This window comes from Caretta caretta, chromosome 9, assembly GCF_965140235.1.
Source record: "Caretta caretta isolate rCarCar2 chromosome 9, rCarCar1.hap1, whole genome shotgun sequence".
Lineage (NCBI taxonomy): Eukaryota > Metazoa > Chordata > Testudines > Cheloniidae > Caretta > Caretta caretta.
The window spans coordinates 56735356-56753150 of NC_134214.1; the positions used below are offsets into that span (position 1 = coordinate 56735356).

General features: G+C 47.1%; 1 protein-coding gene across 5 annotated transcripts in view; it reads right to left on the minus strand.

The window, feature by feature from the left end:
* Window positions 1-14549: 14549 nt before the first annotated feature.
* Window positions 14550-17795, minus strand: part of SCLY (selenocysteine lyase) — a 28275-nt gene continuing 25029 nt past the window's right edge. For all 5 annotated transcript variants that reach the window (XM_075132337.1, XM_048863143.2, XM_048863145.2 and 2 more), the window contains one exon: window positions 14550-16953. In XM_075132337.1, coding sequence (XP_074988438.1) covers window positions 16767-16953 — 187 coding nt within the window. In that variant the 3' untranslated portion in view covers window positions 14550-16766. The remainder of the gene's footprint in view (window positions 16954-17795) is intronic.

A 17795-nucleotide genomic window follows, 5' to 3' on the forward strand; every position in this document is an offset into this window, starting at 1 on the left:
AGCCCATACTTCTTTAACTTGCTGACAAGAATACTGTGGGAGACCGTGTCAAAAGCTTTGTTAAAGTCAAGAAACCGCTTTCCCTTCATCCACAGAACCAGTAATCTCATCGTAGAAGGCGATTAGATTAGCCAGGCATGACCTTCCCTTGGTGAATCCCTGCTGACTGTTCCTGATCACTTTCCTCTCATGTAAGTGCTTCAGGATTGATTCTTTGAGCAAGAATCATGAGCTCCATGATTTTTCCGGGGACTGAGGTGAGCCTGACTGGCCTGTAGTTCCCAGGATCCTCCTTCTTTCCTTTTTTAAAGATTTGCACTATATTAGCCTTTTGCCAGTCATCTGGGACTTCCCCCATTCGCCACCAGTTTTCAAAGATAATGGCCAATGGCTCTGCAATCACAGCCGCCAATTCCTTTAGCACTCTCGGATGCAACTCGTCCGGCCCCATGGATTTGTGCACATCCAGCTTTTCTCAATAGTCCCTAATCACCTCTTTCTCCATAGAGGGCTGGCCATCTACTCCCCATGCTGTGATGCCCAGCGCAGCAGTCTGGGAGCTGACCTTGTTAGTGAAGACAGAGGCAAAAAAAGCATTGAGTACATTAGCTTTTTCCACATCCTCTGTCACTAGGTTGCCTCCCTCATTCAGTAAGGGGCCCACACTTTCCTTGACTTTCTTCTTCTTGCCAACATACCTGAAGAAACCCTTCTTGACAGCTCTTGCTAGCTGCAGCTCCAGGTGCGATTTGGCCCTCCTGGTTTCATTCCTACATGCCCGAGCAATATTTTTATACTCTTCCCTGCTCATATGTCCAACCTTCCACTTCTTGTAAGCTTCTTTTTTATGTTTAAGATCCGCTAGGATTTCACCGTTAAGCCAAGCTGGTCGCCTGCCATATTTACTATTCTTTCGACACATCGGGATGGTTTGTCCCTGTAACCTCAACAGGGATTCCTTGACATACAGCCAGCTCCCCTGGACTCCTTTCCCCTTCATGTTAGTCCCCCAGGGGATCCTACCCATCCGTTCCCTGAGGGAGTCGAAGTCTGCTTTCTTGAAGTCCAGGGTCCCTATCCTGCTGCTTACCTTTCTTCCCTGTGTCAGGATCCTGAACTCAACCAACTCATGGTCACTGCCTCCCAAATTCCCATCCACTTTTGCTTCCCCCGCTAATTCTTCCTGGTTTGTGAGCAGCAGGTCAAGAAAAGCTCCCCCGTAGTTGGCTCCTCTAAGCACTTGCACATTGTCCCCCACATTTTCCAAAAGCTTCCTGGATTGTCTATGCACCGCTGTATTGCTTTCCCAGCGGATATCAGGAAAATTCAAGTCACCCATGAGAACCAGGGCTTGCGAGCTAGTAGCTTCTGCGAGTTGCCGGAAGAAAGCCTCGTCCACCTCATCCCTCTGGTCCGGTGGTCTATAGCAGACTCCCACCACTACATCACTCTTGTTGCTCACACTTCTAATAGAGCATCCCATGTGATGCGGAATGCATCTCGTAGGAATCCATGTCCCAGGCGCGCTCTAGAGCACAATTTTGAGGGCAAATGTTCTCCGGAGTGGCAATGATGTCTGTGGTGGGGAATCCCAAGCAGATGAAGATGTAATGAAGGACTCACGTGTCGAGTTCCCATTCTTGATCGTGGGAAAAATCCCCTCCAGTTTGCAGTGATGTTTTGGTGTCCAGGGAGGTATGCGGCTGAGATGGCGATGCCGTTTTGGATACATCGTTGCATACTTTTGGTGCCTCAGAGCAGAGAGTGGGACGTCGCCTGTTGAGGTAGAACATGCAGGCGGTATTGTCCATCATGACTCTGGTGCAGTGTGCGATCACTGGGATAAAGTGTCTGCAGGCATTGCGGACTGCTCGTAGCTCTAGGAGGTTAATGTGCAGAGTGTATCTGGTTAAGGACCAGCTGCTCTGCACTGTATGAGTGTGAAGATGCTCTCACAATCCAATTTAGGAGGCATCGGTTGGCCCAGATCCTGGGTGTGGGTTGCAGCAGGCTAGTGTGTCTGTCTCAAAAGGCAGGGTTCTGGAGTTCCAAGCTCCCAGGGAAAACTCAAAGGTAATCTCTGCCCCTCAGGTGACAGTCGAAAAACGGTCTCTGTGATCGAACCCCGTCACGGGGGGAACGTAGTAATAGCTGCTAGGTGGACCCTGAGAGATCTTAGAGATAGAGTTAGAGTCTAGAATATATGAAAGAGTCGTGGATGTTGGGGAGATTTGTTGGTACGAATACAAAATCTGAAACCTGGTCCACTTTTGAAGGTAAAAGTACGTCGAGGACTTTCTACTGTGCAGAACTAGTACCTCCTTTTAACCGGAGCTTTCTATGGAACCAAGCAGAAGCCATGCCTTGAGGTGGAGAATCTCCAAGTTCAGATGCAGGGCACGTCCTCTGTACTGTGAAAGGAGATGTAAAATGGTCGGTAGACGGATTGGTAGGCATGTCGCGAGCTGTGACAGATAAGAAAGAGTATGAGGTCTGTCTTGGCCAAGTAAGAGCAATCAGAATGCCATGGGCTTCCTTTCTTTTTATCAACACCTTCAAAACTTGGCGAAATGGAGGAAAATCATAGAAAAAGTCCTTGTTCCAGGGAATGAAATGAGCATAGCATGGACATGTCTTTGTTCAGGTGAGTGGTGAACAAGTCTGTGGAATACATCATGAAGTACTGTCGGATCTATCTCTTACTTATGGTCATGTGGGAATTCGTGACTAAGACTGGCTCCTATCGAGTGTGTGCCAGGAAGGTAAGCTGAGGACAGAGTAAAGTTGTCAAAGAAGAAACACCTGTTTATTATGGAATGGCTCAGTAGTTATTATAAGTTATTATAGTTATTATATTATATTATTATAATATATTAATATAATATTATATTATAATATATTATATTATATTATATTATGTATAAGTAGGGGCATAGCGAGCAGATGGAGGGACGTGATCATTCCCCTCTATTCGACATTGGTGAGGCCTCATCTGGAGTACTGTGTCCAGTTTTGGGCCCCACACTACAAGAAGGATGTGGATAAATTGGAGAGAGTCCAGCGAAGGGCAACAAAAATGATTAGGGGTCTGGAACACATGAGTTATGAGGAGAGGCTGAGGGAGCTGGGATTGTTTAGCCTGCAGAAGAGAAGAATGAGGGGGGATTTGATAGCTGCTTTCAACTACCTGAAAGGGGGTTCCAAAGAGGATGGCTCTAGACTGTTCTCAATGGTAGCAGATGACAGAACGAGGAGTAATGGTCTCAAGCTGCAGTGGGGGAGGTTTAGCTTGGATATTAGGAAAAACTTTTTCACTAAGATGGTGGTGAAACACTGGAATGCGTTACCTAGGGAGGTGGTAGAATCTCCTTCCTTAGAGGTTTTTAAGGTCAGGCTTGACAAAGCCCTGGCTGGGATGATTTAACTGGGATTTGGTCCTGCTTCGAGCAGGGGGTTGGACTAGATGACCTTCTGGGGTCCCTTCCAACCCTTATATTCTATGATTCTATGATTCTATTAATGTTGCACCTAGTTCACCATTACAAGCCAGAGTGCCTCAAATAACTTGAGGAGACTGGCTGGACACCTGACCCATTCATTGTCAGGCTTTCCGGTGCTTGGGGTAGAAATTTACTGTTTTGGGTTTTCGTTGGACTTCAGTGAAACAATTTCCACCTTAATTTTTTCAAACAATGTTTTTTCAATTGCAGGTCGGAGAGCGGTTCTGTTCGATACACTGCATTGTAAATGTAACATGCGTCAGCTCTGTGTGGCCAGGTGAAGAGGAGACTGGAACGTGACCGCTCATTGTTGGAAAGGTGTCTCCTACTGGCCTATTTACAAAGCAGTGAGGTGTATCTGTGATAAGGCAGCTCACTTCCCTGGTTACGCTGTAAGGAATGAACTCCAGCCAGTAGGAGGGGCTCCGCAGGGAAGGAATCAGCACAAATCCGAGAAGGAGGATACGCTACAGTGAGCCAGAGTCATTGCAGGAAGGCCGAAGCAAAGGCATGTGCACAGCCCAGTGGTAATCACTCAGTGTTGGAGAGTTTGGTGGAGACATTTTTCCCATCAATATTTCAGCTGGAAATTCAGAAGTGACACAGGGCTCCATTTTCAGAAGTGCCCACTCCAAATCTCAGGCCGTGGCAACTATTTTCCAGAGTATGTTCAATGAACTATTTAGAGGAAATCCGAGAGCCCAATCAGAATTTCAGACCTGGCTTCTCAGGTCTCCTTGCTGCGAGATCATAATGCCAGTTCTGCAGCTGCCATTCTCTCCTGATGCCAAAGAACAGAGCCCATGGAAATCTGTGCAAAACGAGATAATTTTTTACCATCTATCTTGACACCAAGGCCTTCAGAAAGACTCCTTGTCACCTCTGTATCAACATGCTGCTAATGGCTCCCTGAGTACCTGTGTCACCACCTGGGGCAGTGATAGATGGAACTTGAAAAAGCAGATGTCTACCCAGCCTTTCGCTCAGGCCCGCACACAAACATCTGTCTCTTGCTGTGCAAAGATAACAAGTGGCAGTGAGGGCTCAAGTAGGCAGACAGGTGTCCACATGTAAGCCAATCCCAGCCAATGCGCTAGGGTAGAGAGGAAAACAGGGCATGAAGAGGAAAGCTGTACAAGGAGATGTGGGGAAACCCTGAGCAAAAAGAAAGATTTGGATCTTGTGGGGAGAGGAGGAGGAGAGAGATGGGGAAAAGAAAGATGCAGTAAAAACCCACACAGCCTTCAGGCCTAGCTAGTACATTATTATTGTATTAAGTCCCCTTTCCCTCTTTGTATTGGAGGTGGACCCGTACACAATCTTGCACCTTGATGGGATAGGATGGATCATTCCCCTCCCCCCACAAACACACCCCAGTGTTTATTGTGTAAAATACCTTTTCCATCCTTGTTATCATTACAGCCAATACAATTTACTTCTCTTTGGAGACAACCACACCAGCTCCATCATCCTTTGTTGTTGAGTTATGCAGAATTTAATTCAAACAAGACCATGGTGCATCATTCCTCCCCCATATTTTGGTTGTCAAAATAACACAATATAATCATGCCAGTTATAATTATTTTGGTAATTTATTTCAAAATATCTGTCAACAAGTATGTCTAACACTACAGACCAAAAAAAAAAAAAAAAAGATTTTGGTAATTATTTTTTTCGCCAAATACATTCCTTACAAAGCCTAATACAGAACTTTGTGTAATTCATTTAAATTACAATACAGAACTGTATTTTCTGCACCTATTAGAAGCAGTGCACAGGTTTGGGGGAGTAACGGGAAGAGCTGAGGGAGAAGGAAGGAGCCTTGGATGGTGTTTTCTTTCGGGAGGCGGAATTGTTAGGGTGTTGGGAATCCTCCCCCATGCAGACCCTGGCTGACCCCAAGCCTCTCCCATTCACTGAGGCAGGTCTGCCCCTGTTCACTCACCTCCTCAAGCCCCTTCCACGTCCTCAGGCTCAAGACTGTCATCCCACTAGCTCCTGAATGAACAGTGTTCAGCGCCTCAGTGACGTGGTCCCTGCTACAATGTTATTCCCTTCCTGGGAGAGGAGGTTAACCATAGTTTAGCTTGTGTTTATCTCGTCCCTCGTCAGAGCATCTGATGCGCCGAAAGAAATCATACAGTAAGGTTCAAAAGCACCTGACTGAATCGCGCGCACACACCCTTTCCCCATTTCCAGTCACCCAGAATGCAAACTCTTTGTGACTTTGTGATTGTGATGAAAGATCGTTTATTACCAGCTTCGCCATATCCTGCAGGTACTCAGAACACTGCCTATGTCCATTGTATTCCGCCAGGTCCCTCACAGTGACGATCCGAGGACTACTGCAATGGCTCCCTCAAGGACCTATCAACACTCTTCTTGCTACAGCCAGGCCGGACATATTGCTGCAGAACAACAGGAGGTGCTGAGTGCTGGCAATGCCACACCCCAAGCTGCTGCCCAAGGAGTCACACAGAGGAGACAGTAATATGGCAGCTGAGCGCTCTAACCACTCAAATAGCCTACAGCTTTTTTTAAAAAATATTTTTTCCGCAGGTGACCCCCTCCTGCTTCTAGCACATGAAGCAACTGTATTTGTGTTTTTGATCTCTCGTTCCCCCATTTCCCAGCATTGTCAACTCTTGTGGATTTTTTTATCACGTCACGGGATATTTGGGCGTTTTCTTCTTAAAGCCCCAACTCCTGGAATGATGTGATTATGGGAAACTCTCAGCTTCCATTTTTAAAAAAAGTTAATTTTTTGCTTTTGTGGGTCTAAGGTTTAAAGACTTGAAGGCAAACACATCCTTTTAATCGCGTGAGTTACTACGGGACTCATTTTTCGGAGCCTGACTTGATTTATGAACGCCTGGGGCTAGCAATGCTGCTTTTCTCTTCCTTTGGCTGCCACTTGTTTTTCATCATCTCCAATACGTGTACTAAATTTCCATTATATTCCCAGCTAACTTTACTTAATCCAAATTTCACTTGACAGATTTCCCCCCTTCTCCTCAGCCACTCATTATAGAAGCACGACTGTCCTCTCACCGGATTTATTTCAGTGACTCGAGATTTGAAAAGGCCCAATTTCTGTTCCCCCTTAGATAAAATCCCAGCTGTCCCCTTTAAATCCCTTAGGAATTTAGGATATTGGGAGGTTGTTTGTTTTTTTCAGACACTTGAGAAATATGCATAAGAAAAAATTAAAAGACTGGAGACTTTCTCTTCTGAGGCCATGTCTAGACTAGCCTTTTCTGGTCTGCTGTAACTAAAGAGTGAACACATGTTAACAAACTCATATCCTGAATGTTTATGTCCTGGAACACAAGCAGCCTAGATCTCCCGCACTGCAACTTGAGACTATTGCTCTTTGTTTGGTCATCTACCACTATTTTGAACAGCTTAGCGCCATCCTCTTTGAAACCTCCCCACCCCACTTCAGGTAGTTGAAAGCTGCTAACAAATTCCCTCTTGTATCCCCTCTTGTGTCAATACATCTTGCTATTATTATATATTTAACAGACCAGCATTGTCTAGGGGATAGATCACCTAGGTAGGACTCTCAGATCTGGGCTCTGTTCTGATCCTGGCCTGCTGCATGACATGGGACACGTTACATTGCCATTGTATGCCTCAGTTTCGCTACCTGCACAATTCACTGTAAAAATGCTTTGTAAGAACTAGTGATGAGCAGTGCTGTATAAGAAGTAGGTACTGTTATTTGTTTGTATGGTGATGGTGCCTCTTAGCCTCTGGACGTGCTCCCCCAAAACTGGATGTCAGCAGATAAACTGCATATGGAATCTGACCAGTTAGCATTGTTCTAGCTCTCGGTAACAATAATAATACATAGCAGATAGGACAAGGAGGCACATGAGAGGGAAAGGAGGGCTCAGGGTTAGCGCAGTAGCCTCAGACTTAACTCTCAACTCCACGGAACTCCCAGCCCGGAGCCCAGCTGTTTCTTCGGGGTTCTTGCCTTCCTGCTCCCAGCCGGGAGTGGGTGGCACGGAAGCCGTCTCTTGCGTCCAGTGGGGAGAACCGAGAGCTGGAGGCGGGAGAACTGTGCTCCAAGCGTCGGGCTTCCTGCCGGGGGGGGGGGGGGGTTGCAGCGCAGCAGAGCTCTCTGTAGGGAGTGGGGAACCCCAGCGACAGCTGTAGCTGGGAGACTGGATGGCAGCCCAGCTTGGAATGGAGACACGGCAGCAGACAAGAGCTGATGTCGGTCATAAATATAAAGGGAAGGGTAAACACCTTTAAAATCCCTCCTGGCCAGAGGAAAAACCCTTTCACCTGTAAAGGGTTAAGAAGCTAGGATAACCTCGCTGGCACCTGACCACAATGACCAATGAGGAGACAAGATACTTTCAAAGCTAGAGGCAGGGAGAAACAAAGGGTCTGGGTCTGTCTGGGTGATGGTTTTGCTGGGGACAGAACAGAAATGGAGTCTTATAACTTAGTAAGTAATCTAGCTAGATATGTGTTAGATTATGTTTGTTTAAATGGGTGAGAAAATATGCTGTGCCGAATGGAATGGATATTCCTGTTTTTGTATCTTTTTGTAACTTAAGGTTTTGCCTAGAGGGATTCTCTGTGTTTTGAATCTACTTACCCTGTATGGTATTTACCATCCTGATTTTACAGAGGTGATTCTTTTTATTTTTTTCTTCTATTAAAATTCTTCTTTTCAGAAACTGAATGCTTTTTCATTGTTCTTAAGATCTAAGGGTTTAGGTATGTGGTCACCTATGCAAATTGGTGAGGATTTTTATCAAACTTTCCCCAGGAAGCGGGGGGGTGCAAGGTTTTGGTGAGGATTTTGGGGGGAAAGACGTTTCCAAACAGGCTCTTTCCTAATAAAATAAACCCGGTTAGATGTTTGGTGGTGGCAGCGAAAGTCCAAGGGCAAAAGGTAGAATAGTTTGTACTTTGGGGAAGTTTTAACCTAAGGTGGTAAAAATAAACTTAGGAGCTTTTTCATGCAGGTCCCCACATCTGCACGCTAGAGTTCGGAGTGGGGAAGGAACCTTGACAATGTCAGTAACGCAGTGTCTACGTAGACTTTGTTTTGCCCTAACTACACAACAGGACGTAAGCCCTACGGGTCTCAAGGAGGTGAAAGTATTATGTCGCTGTACTGGGGCATGTACATCGGCAGAAGCAAGGCCGTAGTATGTACACTGACATAACTAGGTCGATGTAAGATGCCCTCTGTTATGGTCTCTAATGTTTTTATGCACAAGATCACTTTTTAAATTTACGATCAACCCAGGATAGATCAACCTTGCTTCTTCCCCAAGGCCATGATCGTTCCCCAAGGCCCCCGCCTCCATTCCCCCTCCCTCCTTCGCTTGCTCTCCCCCCGCCTCATTCACTTTCATGGGGCTGGGACAGGGGTTTGGAGTGTGGGAGGGAACTCCGGCCTCAGCCTGGGGTAGCGGGTTGGGGGAGGTGTGAGAGGTGCAAGCTCTGGAAGGGCGTTTTGGTGCAGGGGTCATATAGTCACACTGCACCTAATGTCATAGAATCCACTGAACACTGGTCTACACTGATGTGGATAAATTGGAAAGAGTCCAGCGAAGGGCAACAAAAATGATTAGGGGTCTGGAACACACAATTTATGAGGAGAGGCTGAGGGAACTGGGATTGTTTAGTTTGCGGAAGAGAAGAATGAGGGGTGATTTGATAGCCGCTTTCAACTATCTAAGAGGTGGTTTCAGAGAGGATGGTTCTAGACTAGTCTCAGTGGTGGAAGAGGACAGGACAAGGAGTAATGGTCTCAAGTTGCAGTGGGGGAGGTTTAGGTTGGATATTAGGAAAAACTTTTTCACTAGGAGGGTGGTGAAACACTGGAATGCGTTGCCTAGGGAGGTGGTGGAATCTCCTTCCTTAGAAGTTTTTAAGGTCAGGCTTGACAAAGCCCTGGCTGGGATGATTTAATTGGGTATGGGTCCTGCTTTTGAGCAGGGGGTTGGACTAGATGACCTCCTGAGGTCCCTTCCAACCCTGATATTCTATGATTCTATACACTAATGTAGAAGCGAAAAATCAATCCCCGATCTTTTCTGCCATCGACTCTGGAACGCCACCACTGCGAGAGGTGGAAGCAGAGTCGACGGGGGAGTGGCCACCATCGATCCCGTGCCGCAAGGATGTGAAGTCTATGATTCTAAGTTGATCTAAGATACATCGACTTCAGCTACGCTAGTCTTGTAGCTGAAGTTGCATATCTTAGATCGATCCCCCAGAGTAGAGCACAATTTTACACTGAGCTTTACTTTTTATTCGTGTCATTTGTAGTTTTGAGCTCCAAAATCCTTCGGGGATTGTCACATTCTCAACTGCGGTGTGTGCATTGCTTGAGCCTGGGGCAAGGGGTTGGAGTGCAGGAGTGAGGGGGTGCAAGCTCTGGAAGGGAGCTTGGGTGCAGGAGAGGCTCCGGGATGGGGCAGGGGGTTGGGGTGTGGGAGTGGATGCGAGGTGTAGGCTCCAGCCAGGAGGCGCTTAACACAGGTGACTCCAGGTCAGCAACACAGTGGGGCTCAGGCAGCCTGCCTGCCTGTCCTGGCCCCATGCCACTCCCGGAAGTGGCTTGCTGCTGGCAAATCTCTGCGGCCCCTGTGGGAGAGGGGGCAGCGGGTCTCTGGCAGGAACCGACCAGTGGGAGCTGCGGGGATGCTGCTGGGTGGGGAGAGGGCAGGATGAGGAGCTGCCTCCCCCTCACCTCCTCCCTCCAGGGGCTGTGAAGACATGCTAGCAGCCAGCTGCTTCTGGGAGCAGTGTGGGGCCAGGGCAGTCTGACTGAGCCCCGCTCCACCACCGGACTTTTAGTGGCCCAGAGATCATGACTGACTAGCAGAGGCTTCAGGATCGACCAGTTGATCATGATCCATGGGTTGCTGACCACTGTCTTATGTCGACCTAACTGTAGTGTAGACCCAAGGCTCAAGTGAACCTGGCTCAATTTCCTGCTCCACCGTACGTTTGTGTGACCTTGGGCAAGTCACTTATAGCCAATTTTTTAAAGGTGTTTAGGTACCTAAAGATGCAGCTAGGCACTAAGTTCCTCACTGCATCTTTACACCAAGTGCCTTTGAAATCTGTCCTCCCATTCCCTATCTGTAAAATGGAGATGATGCGAACAACACCTAATGTTTACCTAGCACTTTTTATCTTTAGCTCTTAAAGCACCAGTTTTAAAGTTTGTTTCAGAGTAGCAGCCGTGTATTCGCAAAAATAGAAGGAGGACTTGTGGCACCTTAGAGACTAACAAATTTATTTGAGCATAAGTTTTCGTGAGCCACATCTGATGAAGTGAGCTGTAGCTCACGAGCGCTTATGCTCAAATAAATTTGCTAGTCTCTAAGGTGCCACAAGTACTCCTTTTCTTTATACCTAGACAGTTTGTATATATTTTATTTGTATAGTTTTCCCCTATTGCCTGGCCCTGCTACGATCGGGAGTATACCCACCTTCAATTATTTTTCCCCTAGCAGTTTGGGGTGGAGAGAGGAATGCTAAACCTTTGAATCATTAAAATTCTAGTTCACAGAATACCAACAATTAACTAATATTAACCACAAATAGTTTCCTCTTTACTGTTTATCTCTATGACCAGGGGGTGTGCACACCTGAATGACCAATCGCTTTTGAGTGTATGGTATACCTTTTAGCAGTATTCTCAACAATTACAACAATTACAATTCTGCCCCTTTTCACAATTCTCCACCAAAAATGTTATCCTTAAACAAAGCACACGAGATCTTTTTATAGGGGAGAAGGCAACACGCATTTATTGAGAATACAGCTAGCATATTCTTTTTAGTCACCCCCCGCGCCCCATGCGCACAGTCCATGCACACAGTCCTGCCAGTTGATGTTTATAGTTACCAATCCAGAGTCTGGATCAATCTAGTGGCCAGCCAGATTGGTCACAGAGTGGAGCCGGGCTCTGTTGGTCACAATCCGATGCTCCTGGAGTAGTGTCAAGACGAACCCAAAGTCCCATGACAAAGCATTCTGTTCTTATAGTCTTTTTTGGTTGTTGTTGAAGTCTATGGATTTTTCTGTGTCAGTTTGTGACCGGTTACTTCTTAATTTGGTGTTATTTTTTGGTGACACCTGAGGGTCATTCTGTCTGGTTTTGATTTAATTTTTATTTTGTGGTTTAAGGTTGCCAGCTTTCACCTCAGGGTTGTCAGTCTGCCCCTCCTCAACCATGGATGGGTGTTGATGGTTCTCTGCTCTCTCTGAGTCTTCAGTCTCTTTAGTTTTTTTACTCCTTCTCCCTTGACCATTTGGCTTCAAAAATGGCCTTTACATTTTATTTTTTTCCTATGCATATATTCCTTATTTACAAGTTTTTGCAGAGTCCTAACAAATAGCAGTGTTTTATGTTGAACAAGAAAGGCATCATAAATTAGACCCTACTAAATTTTGTAACTATCCTTTCCCATATTGGGTCCTGGCCCTCCAAAATTCCTCTAATTTAATACATCCTTACAAACTAGGAGCATAACCTGCAGCTTTGGCACCACTGACTCAGGCCCCAGGGGCAGTGCCGTTGAGTCAGGTGCCCACCGACTCCCTGACTTGCAGCTTAGTTGAGGTCCAGTTGCCTCCTACACCAGATACCTCTGCGGCTGAAGGGATCTTATTATCTTGACAGTATCGGCATCCACTCAGCTCAGACCAAGGCGCCGGCACCTGTACATGTGGCACCACCCCGAGGCAAGCCAGAACTCATCCACCTGCCGGCACCGTTGGTCGAGCTGTGGCACTGATTCCGTTCTCGGCCCTGTTCCCACTCCCGATGCTGCTCGTAATCCTGGCACCCCTCTCCATCGCGACACTGCTCATACTCGCAGCACTTGTCTCGGCACCGCTCCGTGTGCCAGTCGCCGTTGAGGAGCCAATCCCAGACCTGATGCCGCTCATCATTTTGGCCCAGGTACAGATCCAGTCACGGTTCCAGATCTTAGTACTGTCCAGGTCCCAGCACCGCTCCCCAGCATCGTGACACCACTCTCTATCGCCTCATCGACGTGACTTGGCGCAGATCCACTCAGCACCACCATGGCCATCACGTTCTTCCTCTCATTCTAAAGGATCGGAGGCGGGCTCGTGCTTCTCAGAACGCTGCCATTTGGACCACAGCCACATGGACTAAGGGGCTGGACACTGGCAGGCACAGGAGCAAGGTCCCACTCAAGGGTCTACTCAATAGCCAGGGTGCTCTGTCTGGGACTTCTCAATCAGCCCCATCTGAGCCACGAGTGCCAGAGGCTACCGCCAGCTGACCCACCCCATGATGGCTTCTCTCCCTGCTTCAGGTCCCCCTCCAACTCCAGTTCCTGGTCCAGGCACTGAGGTCGCTGGCACAGGGCAACTGGGCCCAGCTCTCCAAGAGGCCCCAGACAACCCACCTTCTCCCCCTCATCCGATGAGGCGGTGGCAGGCACTGCAGTATTGGGTCCCCCTCCGATAGACCTCCGCACCCACCAGGACCTCCATGCGCAGGGTAGCGCAGAATACTAACTCCAAACCTCAAATAAACTACTGGAGGAGCAAACAGCTGTGCATATCTCTCTATCAGTGTTATAGAGGGTGGAAAATTTATGGGTTTACCCTGTATAAGCTTTATACAGAGTAAAATAGATTTATTTGAGGTTTGGATCCCATTGGGAGCTGGGTGTCTGGGTGCTGGAGACAGGACTACTTGCTGAGCTCTTTTGTTTAGACTTCAGATTTGAGGGCATTAACCAAACTTTGGGTCTGTGTTGCAGCAGGCTACCTTGTCTGGTTCAACAAGACAGGGTTGTGGAAGCCCCAGGCGGGCAGGGAAAACGGGCTCAGAGATAGTCTCAGCACATCAGGGGGCAGTCTCAAGGGGGTCTCTGAGACAGAACCCATCACAGTGGTGTAGTCAAACAGGATATGTGCACAGCTGATTGCTTTGAGACACTGGTAGTGAGTTTGAGTGAGTTTTAAGCGTGGTGGCTGGAGAACAGACAAAGGAGTTACTGGTTTGTTACTTTCTGTTTGCTTATTTTGGGTTAGGGAAATAAGGACAGAAAAGTAAGCAAAATGAGTGAGAGTGAAGCTCAGAAGAAGCTAGAACTTCAGAGGCTGCAGATTGCTGAGAAGGAAAATGAACACAAAAGGCAGATGGAATTAAGACAAATGGAAATTGATGTGAAAATTGCCAGGGAGAAAGCTGCTCATGAAAGAGTCACGGAGTTAAAAGGCAAAGAACTTGAGGCCCAGAAACAGGTCCAAATTGAAGCATAAAAATCTCTCCTGGAAAAAGAAGTCTGCCCACCAGCAAGCCCTGGAACTTAGGCAGCTGGAGGCTGACAAAAGGCAGCCCACCAGCAAGCCCTGGACTTAAAAGACAAAGAAATTGAGGCCCAGAAACAGGCTGAGATTGAAGCACAGAAAGCTGCCCAGGAGAAAAAGAAAAGAGAGAGGCAGCAATTCCTGGAGTTAAGAGTCAAAGAAATACAGGCCCATATTGAGACCCAGAAGCATGAGCTTGCTGTAATGGAGTGGAAGAATCAAAAACCTTCAGCAGCTGGCTCCACTTCCCCAAAAGTCCACAAATGGGAACGGTTATTCCCACCATATGATGAATTCAGTGATACTGCCCAAAATGTCATCACATTTGAGAGACTGTGCACTCTCCATGCAATTCCCGAGGATCAAAAGATGACTACTTTGGTAGCAAAACTGATTGGAAGAGCTCTGGATTTATTCAATAAGATGCCTACTGCTGATGCTTCAAACTGTGGTACCGTTAAGGAATTGGTTTTGAAACATTTTCAGATTACACCTGGAACCTACAGGGTTAAATTAAGGAGCCTTAAGAGGGGAACTGGACTAAGTAATGTACTTTATGTAAATGAAATGAAGGATTTGTTAGTCAAGTAGGTGAGGGGAAAAGGCATTACAGGCTTTGAAGAAATGTGCAATTTGGTTCCTCAGGGGCAGTTCCTAAATATGTGCAGTGATGATGTGTTGCGGTTCAAATACCAGACAGAACAAGGCTTTAAGCAAGCAAGCAGGCTGGTCTGCCGACGGGCTGGTCTCCTGTCAGCTTTCCACCCTCTCTTTTATTCTTTCTCTCCCCCCACGCATTACATACTCCAACAGATAAAAGGAATACACTGGCTTTGTTCTTATTCTTATTTACTGATATCTATCTACCGCATTCCTTGCTCTCGGGCCTTGAGCCCAGTCCTGGGAGGCTTCCCACGGTTCATGTCATCTGGGCGAGATTCCAAGGTTCATGCCCTTGAGAGGAGCCGTGTGTGCACTGCTCCTACACAACACTCTGGGTGTGCCCTGAATGTTGCCAAGTGCATGAACCTTGCATGAATGCTACAATGAGGTAAAAGAGTATTTGTGGGACAAAAAGGTGGATGCAGTGGGGAACTGAGCAGGTAACACATGAACCTGCTGCTTCTCCGAGCACAGGGGTATCCCAGGCTGCTGCCTCTTACCACACAGGATTTGTAAAGGTTGCTTCTACGCAACCAAGCAGTGAGCATATGCATGCTGTTAAGCTCAATGGCAAAGTATGCCAAGGTTGGAGGGATACTGGTATAGAAATTTCTGTTGTCAAGAGGGACCTGATCCAGGAGAAGGATTTGTTACCAGGAAAAATGGCAGAATTAGAACTGGTGGGAGATTAAAGTCCTTGCACCTTTAGCTAAGGTACACATGGAAACTGGTGATTTGCAGGTTGAACTGACTGTCGCAGCAGTGGCACACAATTTTGCACTGTTTCTTCTGGGAAATGATTTTTTTGATGCGGCAGAGTCTGTCCCAGGGTTTGTTAGCAGCAAGAAGGAATCTTGTGCTGAAAGCCCCAGAGGGGAGGGTGAAGTCACATGGGCTGCTGGGGAAATAGGAGAGTGTCTCTAATTCTTCTGTAGCAGTGGAAAATGGGCCGTTGGGGGCAGGGATGCTCAAGACCATCAAGGCAGGTCCCTGCGGGAGAGGGTGTCTACAGCCAGCTCCTGTCTGTGATCATCATGTATTTCTCTATCAGTGTTATAGACGGTGGACAATTTATGAATTTATCCTGTGGTACCACAAGAGGCCATTTTTACAAAAACATAAGCAGATATTTATAGCTACAGTCTGCTCTTAAAGGTGACCTGAAAAAAAAATCCAGCAACTGTAGTAATAGGCTCAGGCCTTCAAATGGCAAGGGGCACTGAGCACTTACTAGCATTTACATTTACCTTTCCTTACAGCTCCCCCAGAGGAAAGATCACCAGCTCCTTCCTGACCCCAATCCTGATCAAATGAAGTCAGTGGAAGTTTGGCCACTGATTTCAATAGCAGCAAAATCAGGCACCCAGAATGCAACTATGACCCTGTAGTATTTGACACAGAACTCCACAGTAACAAGGCGTGGCCTTAGGAATGGGGGTGGCTTTTTTAACATAGTGCAGTTTCACAAAGTTTCTTTGATTGCTGTCACAAGGTTATAAAATCATAGTAATTAAAACAGGACACCGGTAATGTTATTGGCACAGGATGTTATCAGGATGCTCAGATCTAATCTGTAGTCACTCGGTAAATGCTTCATTCATAGAATATCAGGGTTGGAAGGGACCTCAGGAGGTCATCTAGTTCAACCCCCTGCTCAAAGCAGGACCAATCCCCCACTAAATCATCCCAGCCAGGGCTTTGTCAAGCCTGACCTTGAAAACCTCTAAGGAAGGAGATTCCACCACCTCCCTAGGTAACGCAGTCCAGTGCTTCACCACCCTCCTAGTGAAAAAGATTTTCCTAACATCTAATTTAAACCTCCCCCACTGCAACTTGAGACCATTACTCCTGGTTCTGTCATCTGGTACCACTGAGAACAGTCTAGAGCCATCCTCTTTGGAACCCCATTTCAGGTAGTTAAAAGCAGCTATCAAATCCCCTCATTCTTCTCTTCTGCAGACTAAACAATCCCAGTTCCCTCAGCCTCTCCTCATAAGTCATGTGCTCCAGCCCCCTAATAATTTTTGTTGCCCTCCGCTGGACTCTTTCCAATTTTTCCACATCCTTCTTGTAGTGTGGGGCCCAAAACTGGACACTCCGTTGCCTTGCACCTTCTGCAGTCATTTACACCAAGGCAAGGCAGGTGTAAAACATTACTTTTCTGACTGGACAGCTTGTCACACTCAATAAATGACACACCAGGTACAGGGCAGGGGAGAATCACGCCCAAAAAATCTGTTTCTTTCAAGGAGATCTCCCCTCTCAGTTCCTCCTCCTGATCCCTTGTCTCTCAGTGACTCTGTTCTTTTCCAGCTGAGCCACAGACTGCTTCAGGTCTTCCACTATCACGTCCACATCCTCCTTGGTGGTGTCCCGCCCCACACTGAGCCGCAGGGCATTCTGAGCCACTTCATAGGGAATCCCACAGCTGAGTAGTACAGAGGAGGGCCTGGAAAACAACAGAATGAAAGCAGGGTTTAACCCTTTAAACATCACGGAAACACATTCCTCCCCTGTAAAATTCACTAGGATAGTAAAAACAAGTATAATTATCTGAGCAGTGGCAGCCCCCTCCTCCGCAGCAGATTATACACTCTCCCTGTCATTCTGGCTGGAAGGCACTGGATTCTTCTAGGAGTTGGTCAGTGCTGTTCAGTCTAGTCAGCTGGAGGTGTCAAGACAATGATGTGAGATACTTGCTCTTGCCTCTGCCTACTGGAGCTAAACACGCTGATTCCACAGTACTTTTGGCCTGCAGTATTTCAGCTAGGCAGGAGTAAGCCAGTGACCCATGCCACAAACTGGGATCAAACCCATCTTCCGCGTGGCAGTCTATAGCACTAAAAATAAAGACGCTCAGGGTACCCGAGCTCTATGATTCTATGAAAACACCAAGGTTTCTTACTCAGATTTTGGACTCTGAACAATCTGGAATCTTCTAGCCTCATGGCTCAGCTGGTCATGAGGTGTCCTATCTTTCCAGTCTGACTGCTCTCATTCTGACCCTGCAAATGCTGAGCTCCTCAGGTCAGCTTCCCTGTTTTCCAAGTGCTCTGAGCATACCATCAGTGACATGGCACATAACAGCAGGAGAGCGAGTCACCACCTGAGCACCTCACTGCCCTGTCTATTCAGTGAGAAACTACCCAATGTCACACTAATCCCTGTTACTCAGTGACTCGATTTGTTTACTGTACATCCTCAACCTACTCCTGGGGGTTACTCAGGACCATGTGGAAAGCACTACTCTTCCTGTGTGATCCCAAAGGAGCAGTTTGAAGGAGCAATTTT